The sequence below is a fragment of the Erithacus rubecula genome (genome assembly GCF_903797595.1).
Source record: "Erithacus rubecula genome assembly, chromosome: 6".
NCBI classification, from domain to species: Eukaryota; Metazoa; Chordata; class Aves; order Passeriformes; family Muscicapidae; genus Erithacus; species Erithacus rubecula.
Window position 1 is genome coordinate 58,433,877 of NC_136688.1, and position 7,510 is coordinate 58,441,386.

The 7,510-nt window shown below is 59.7% G+C and overlaps 1 protein-coding gene across 1 annotated transcript; it reads right to left on the bottom strand.

Annotated features, from left to right (window-relative positions):
• Positions 1-1,310: 1,310 nt before the first annotated feature.
• Positions 1,311-6,530, bottom strand: PTGER2 (prostaglandin E receptor 2). Its single transcript, XM_079310007.1, has 2 exons — positions 5,639-6,530; positions 1,311-1,601 (listed from the first exon to the last, which is right to left on the bottom strand). The coding sequence occupies exons 1-2, from the start codon at positions 6,470-6,472 to the stop codon at positions 1,359-1,361; spliced, it is 1,077 nt and encodes a 358-aa protein (XP_079166133.1). The 5' UTR covers positions 6,473-6,530; the 3' UTR covers positions 1,311-1,358.
• Positions 6,531-7,510: the final 980 nt, after the last annotated feature.

Consider the following 7,510-nt stretch of genomic DNA (forward strand, 5'->3'; position numbering starts at 1 on the left):
AAGAGCTCAGAGATGGGAGGGGGGGGGTGGATTTCTGTAGCTCTGGTAAAAAAAAAATGTCATTCTGCATCTGAAAAATACAGTTTATTGCCACTTTTTAGGAATTTGGAGGCACCCACTTTCCCCAGGCAGCCTCTCCTGCTGCCCTCTCCCCCCATTCCCATGGTTTCATCCCACATCCAAGACATTTCCTCCAGGAGCCAGATCTACCCTGAGGAGCATCACAAGCACAAACCCATGCATGATTCAGCAGGCTCCTTTGAGAGAGACATTTATTATTTAAATAACAACTTTTTTTTTTTTTTTTTTTTTTTTTTTTTTTTTAACATCACCTCGACTCACAAACCACAGAAAAGCCCCAAATCTTGGCACCTTTGGGCTCCCTGAGCAGAGCTGCAGCTCCCAAATGAGACTCCCCACTCAGAACTGCACACTGGGTGTGCTGGGTGCTGCTCAAGTGGGAGCCACAAGAAAATTCCTAATGGCACTGGTGGCCTTGGGGTGTGCAGCTGGATGCTCCTCATCCCAGTGGGAACAATCCTGGAGTCCCAAAGAGCAAGAGGAATCCCAGAAAACAAAATAGTGGTCTTGAAGGATACTGCCAATGGGGCAGGATTGATGACCTGGATGGTTTTGCTGTTGGTTTTTTGCTTTTTGTTTGTTTTTGGTTTTGTTTTATTTTGAATAAATATTTGTCCTAATCAAGGACACCAGCAGCAGCACCCTGGATGTAGAGCTGTGACCATTCCCTGGTCAGGCTCTTTATTCCCTTTGTTGGCTCTTGCAAAAAATCAGGGGGAAAAGGGAATTTCCAAATGGGTGCTGAGGAGGGGCTGCTCTGCTCCATCACAGCGCCAGGGAAGTGCCAAAATTTGGCTTTTTTAGTACCTTGGTGCCCCTCAGGGACCCATCAGTGCCTAAATCTCAGGGGTGTTGGACAAACAGACAGACATGAGCCCACAGACCTGCCCCTGAAAAAATGCATTTCTTTAGGCAACCTGCCTTTAAAAAAAGGAAATTTTTTGAGGATACACTGCTCCCTTCCTCTCCTTCCTAATCCTTAGGGATCTGGGGGCACCGACAGGTGTTTGCAGCCATCTCCAAATACCCTCACTGGGAATAACCCCAGCAGGAACCTCTGCTTCCCAACACCCCCCAGCCTTGGGGTCACAGCAAAACCCCCCAAGCTTCAGGGCTGAGCCTTTCTCCAGCTGCCACGGCAGCACCCAAGGGACTCCAACCCTCCCAAACTCATCCCTGTGAGAATTCACCAGGTGACCCCTGCGCCACCGTTCGAGCCCTAAGGCAGAGCTCCCTCGGCCCCTCCCAGGAGGCAGGATTCTGCTGGAATCCCACACCTACTGCCCGCAGAGGTGTGGCCGCGCCAGCTTGGGGACAGCAGGGGACACGGTGTGGCCGCCAGGGGCGGCGGGGGCGAGCTGGCAGCAGAGCACGGAGCGCAGGAGGCGCAGCACGGGCGGGCGCAGGATGGCGAACACCCAGGGGTCCACGATGGAGTTGATGGATAGGAAACGCAGGGCCAGCAGGTCCCACTCGTGATCCGCCTCCTCCTGGCTGAGCTTGTTCACGTAGGCTCGGATCTGCGGGGTCAGGGGTGGGGCGGGGTGGGGAGGAGCTCAGAAATCTGTTTTGCCACTCCCCGCCACGGCGCTGCCCTGGAGGGATGTACTTTGAATGGGGTGTCCCTTGAATGGGGTGTCCTTTGAATGCGGTGTCCTTTGAATGGGGTGTCCCTTGAATGGGGTGTCCTTTGAATGGGGTGTCCTTTGAATGGGGTGTCCCTGGAATGGGGATGTCCCTTGAATGGGGTGTCCCTTGAGTGGGGTGTCCTTTGAATGGGGTGTCCTTTGAATGGGGATGTCCATGGAATGGGCATGTCCCTGGAATGGGGATGTCCCTTGAATGGAGTGTCCCTTGAATGGGGATGTCCCTTGAATGGGGTGTCCCTTGAATGGAGTGTCCCTTGAATGGAGTGTCCCTTGAATGGAGTGTCCCTTGAGTGGGGTGTCCTTTGAATGGGGTGTCCCTTGAGTGGGGTGTCCTTTGAATGGGGTGTTATTATCTCATCCCACCTGGAAGGATGCTCCTTAGCTTGGCACATCTTCCCTTATCATGCTGAGCTACCCCCAAAGGCTTCAGTGATGCCACCCCATACCCATGGAAATCCTTTGTAACCCATTGGCCTTTTCCCCTTGGTACCAGCCCTGCTTTCCCCCATTAAAAATCCAGTTTTTTCCCCCAGTTCTCCAGTTCTTGTCCCTGAACTCTTCATAGAGATGCTGGATAATAAAGGAATCTCTGTGGAATTGCCATACAATGCTTCTGTTTACCCCCCTATCCCAGGTTTATCCAAGCCCCATCCAAGCTGGACTGGATCCCTTCCAGCCACAGCTTCTCTGGACAATCTGTATCACTGCCTCACCACCCTCACAGTAAAGACTTTTTTCCCAATATCCCATCCAAACCTCCTTTCTGTCAGTTTGAATCCATTTCTCCCGTCCTGTCACTCCAGGTGTTTGTAAAGAGTGTTTCTCCCTTTTTCCTATAGTTCCTTCCAAGTTCTAGAAGGTCATAATTAGGTGACCCCAAATCCTTCTCTTCTCCAGGGTGAGCAATCCCAATCTCCCAGTCTCTCCTCACAGCACAGCTGCTCCATCCCTTTAAAGAACTTGGAGTCTCCTCTGAACCCACTCCAGCAGTTCCAGGTCCTTCCTGTGCTGGCAGAACCCCAGAGCTGGTCACAGTGGGGTCCCACAACCTCCTCCCTCAACCAGGGACAACTCACAGGGAGAAACAACTCCAAGCCTGGGCTCCCCAAGATCTGCCCCCAGGCAGCTCTTTTGGGGTGATTTGGGCTGTCACAGGCAATGTGCTGACTCTGTGGGTTTAAATGACCTTTAAATGGCAGCCAGGCAGGTTCAAGAACCACAGTGGCTGCTGGAGGAAGTGATGGAGACCACAGGGGAGCAGAGAGGGAGAGGGAGAGGGAGAGGGAGAGGGTGAGGTGAGGATGAGGATGAGGGTGAGGGGCGCTGGACCTGCTGCTCCTTCCTGCCACTGCCGACTCATCCCAGCCCTGGGGCTTCCTGGAAGGGTGACTCAGCACTCCTTACTCATTTGGGTCACTCCCACCCCCTCACTCGGGGCTGGGGACATGCCTGGATGGGGATGGGCAGCAGGAGCATCCTCCCCTGCCTGGGGTCTGCTGGGTACCACCCATGGCACATCCACAGGCAGCATTCCCAAACTCTGCTGGTTTTTGGGATGGAATTTGTGCCCTCGTGGCCTCATGTGCCTGGATTGCCCCAGGGAGGAGTGGTGGCTGCTGTGGGCAGCTGGGGACAGGAGAGAAAGTGTCACCCCAAGGAGGCAGCTGGGTTTGAGCTGCTGCCAAGAGCAGCCCCAGATGGGAGCAGGGTGGTGGGAAAAGGGAAGCTGGCTCTGGATAAGGCTCTATCTGCCACCACAGGGCCCATGGGATCCCAGCCAGCCCTGCTTTCCCAGCCCCTCTGCCCCCAGCACACACACAGGGCCCTGCCCACGTGGCCCCACCGAGGGGTTCCGCTTCCCACTGACCACAGGCAGCCAAACTGGGGCTTTTTTGGGACACGGGAAGAGCTGTCCATCCTCTGTGGGTTCATGGTCAGCAGCTGGAGTGTCTCTCAGGGCATTGAGGCTCCTGGGATGCTCATCTGGACACTACTCCTTTGTCCTAAAACCCTGGCTTGGCTGCATCCTGTGGTTATTTCCTTTTCCCTAAGGAAAAGCAAGGGAGTGTGAAGGGAAGGTAGAGTCTATTTAACACCAAGAGTATGAAATCAGCACTGGCTGTGCTCCCAGCCTTGATGGGATCACTTCTAATGTCTAATGGGACCAACTGGCCTCCTGCACTGGGGGCCTCCCACACCTGGGCAGAGGCTGGAGCTGCTCCAGAGCCATCCATGCTCCTGCTGGAAAAGCACTTGGAGAGGTGAAAAGTGGCCCTTGGGAGGGGAGAGCCCAGACAGAGGCAGGGCACTCACTCTCTGCACTTCCTCACTTGGTTGTTTTGATTCTGGATTTCTGCTGGAAGCCTCGTGCATGGATGGGATGGGATGTGGGCAGATCCCTGGGGATGGCACGTGCTGTGGCTGCTGTGCCAGTTCTCTGTTCCCAGAAACCTCCCAGCTCTGTGCCTGTGCCTCGGTGCTGCTGCAGGGGAGCAGAAATCACTGTCTCCCTGCATCTCCAGGGATGGAATCTGTGCATTTCCATCCACAGAAATCTGGGATAACTCATCCTGCCCAGCACAGATATCCACTGCCTCCAGCCCAGGGCAGCTCCTTCATCCCATCTCTAGAAGTGTAATTGGTTGTTTTGCCATCCCTCACTCCTTCACCATAAGTTCCTGGATCCTGGGAATCAGTGATGCTGATCCCCCCAGCCTGTCCCTGCCTGAGGCACATGGCCTGGACTTGGAGCCTCTGTGGGGTGGGAGAGCACCTCTACTCTTGCCACCCCATCCTCCTGCTACCCCATCCTCCTGCCACCACATTCTCCTGCCACCCCATCCTCCTGCCACCACATTCTCCTGCCACCCCATTCTCCTGCCACCCCATCCTCCTGCCACCCCATCCTCCTGCCACCACATTCTCCTGCCACCCCATCCTCCTGCCACCACATTCTCCTGCCACCCCATCCTCCTGCCACCCCATCCTCCTGCCACCCCATCCTCCTGCCACCACATTCTCCTGCCACCCCATCCTCCTGCCACCACATTCTCCTGCCACCCCATCCTCCTGCCACCCCATCATCCTGCCACTCCATCCTCCTGCCACCACATTCTCCTGCCACTCCATTCTCCTGCCACCACATTCTTCTGCCACCACATTCTTATGCCATTCCATTCTCCCATTTTCCCATTCTCCTGCCACCCCATCCTCTTGCCACCACATTCTTCTGCCACCCCATTCTCCTGCTACCCCATCCTCCTGCCACCACATTCTCCTGCCACCACATTCTCCTGCCACCCCATCCTCCTGCCACCCCATTCTCCTGCCACCCCATCCTCCTGCCACCACATTCTCCTGCTACCCCATCCTCCTGCCACCCCATCCTCCTGCCACCCCATCTTCCTGCCACCACATTCTCCTGCCACCCCATCCTCCTGCCACTCCATCCTCCTGCCACCACATTCTCCTACCACCACATTCTCCTGCCACCCCATCATCCTGCCACCACATTCTTCTGCCATTCCATTCTCCCATTTTCCCATTCTCCTGCCACCCCATCCTCTTGCCACCACATTCTTCTGCCACCCCATTCTCCTGCTACCCCATCCTCCTGCTACAACATTCTCCTGCCACTCCATTCTCCCATCTCCCCACTCTCCTCCCACCCCATCTTCCTGTCACCCCCTCCTCCTCCTGGCACTGGGGATACAGGGAGTGATTCCCCACTCCCCAGGTGATGTGCAAATTGCCAAGCTCATGGCTGAGCTGGGCTCTCCCAAGCTTTGGGAACAGCAGAACTTCCACTCCAAGCCTCGAGGTTTGTCCAGCAGAGCTGGGGGAAGCTTTATACAAAGCAGGAGAGAAACGTGGGTGCTGGGGAGAGGACAGAGGACAATGACACTCACCGTGAAGGGCAGGGAGCAGATGACGAAGGTGATGGTCATGATGGAGAGCAGCAGCAGGTGGTCGATCTCCTCGGCCATGGAGAAGATGCGGCGGCCGCAGCCGGCGGCGCGGGGCTGCTCGGGGCCGGTGACCCGGCGCGTCCTCTGTCCCCGCCGGTGCATGCGGGCCAGGTTGGCGATGACACTCAGGTTACAGAGCAGCACGGCCACGATGAGGAAGAGCAGCAGGGTGGCGTAGAGCAGCGAGAAGGTGACGTTCAGCCCCGCCACATCCACGCCGGCCTGGTGGTGCATCTGGATGAAGCACCAGGTGCCGGGGCAGTACTGCACGAAGCGGCCGAAGCCCAGCAGCGGCAGCGAGCAGAAGGCGGCCGAGAAGCTGTAGATGGCCGGCAGGGCCACCAGCCCCGTGCGGGGGCTCAGGAAGCGCTCGTAGAAGTAGGGTCGCCCCAGGGCCAGGCAGCGCTCCAGAGCCATGGTGAAGAGGATGAGCATGGTGGCGAGGCCGAAGAAGCTCATGGCGAAGCCGAAGTAGAGGCAGATGTGCCCCCCGCGGGCCAGCGCGGTCAGGGTGAGGTTGCGGTGGTAGGATGCCAGCACCAAGGGGCTGACGGAGCAGGTGCCCAGCAGGTCGGTGACCACCAGCGCCAGCACCAGGACGTGGAACAGCGCGGGCGGGCGCTGCCGGGGCCCGCGGCGGCCGTGCAGCAGCAGCCCCAGCGCCAGGAGGTTGCCCAGGAGCCCGGCCGAGAACATGAGCGCGCTGACCAGCGGGCGAGCCCCGGCCGGCAGCGCTGCCCCGTCCCGCCCGCACGCCCGGCCCGTCCCGTTCATCCCGCCCGACTGCGCCCGCCTGCCCCGGCACCGGCACCGGCACCGGCAGCGCCCGCCCCGACCGCACCGCCCCCGGCACCGCCCCGGGCCCCCGGCACCGCCCCGGGCCCCCGGCACCGCCCCGGGCCCCCGGTACCGCCCCGGGCCCCGCCGGCACCGCCCCGGGCCCCCGCCGGCACCGCGCTGCAGGGATGGACGGAGCGCAGTCGGGGGATGCGCACGGACCGAGCGTGGCTGGACCGAGAGTCCCGGTACCGGGCTGAGAGCTCCGGACGCGGCCGGTCCGGTGTGGGAGCCCCGAACACGGCCAGTCCCGGTACCGGTCCGACCGTCCCGGTACCGGTCTGAGAGCTCCGGACACGGGCAGTCCCCGTACCGGTGTGAGAGCCCCGAACACGGCCGGTCCCGGTGTGGTCCGACAGTCCCGGTACCGGTCTGAGAGCTCCGGACACGGGCAGTCCCCGTACCGATGTGGGAGCCCCGAACACGACCGGTCCCGGTGTGGTCCGACAGTCCCGGTACCGGTCTGAGAACCCTGGACACGGCCAATCCCGGTACCGGGCTGAGAGTTCCGGACACGGGCAGTCCCGGTATCGATGTGGGAGCCCTGAATACGGCCGGTCCCGGTGTGGTCCGACAGTCCCGGTACCGGTCTGAGAACCCTGGACACGGCCAATCCCGGTACCGGGCTGAGAGTTCCGGACACGGGCAGTCCCGGTGTGGTCCGGGAGTGCTGGGGCGGCCCCGGGATCGCTGGGACAGTCCCTGGTCCGAGCCAGCCCCGGCTCCGGCACGCCCAGCCCCGCTGCCCGACCGGGAGCGTCCCTACGATCGGCCCCGGTGCCGGTCCAGCAGCCCCGGTGCCGGTCAACGAGCCCAGTGCCGGTCCAGGAGCGCGCCAAGGCACGGGCAGACCCCGTGCCAGACCGGGAGCAGCTCTCACGGCCGATCCCGGCACAGCTCCAGGAGTCCTGGTGCCGGTCCAGGAGTCTCGGCTCTGCCCTGGGATCTCTCTCACAGCCAGTCCTGCTCCCGGTC

Excerpts from the sequence above, each read along its gene's own strand:
- PTGER2 (XM_079310007.1), bottom strand. The coding sequence starts at position 6,472 with ATGAACGGGACGGGCCGGGCGTGCGGGCGGGACGGGGCAGCGCTGCCG. Across the intron at positions 1,602-5,638 it reads TCTGCTCCCTGCCCTTCACG|ATCCGAGCCTACGTGAACAA; the intron begins GTGAGTGTCATT and ends CTGACCCCGCAG.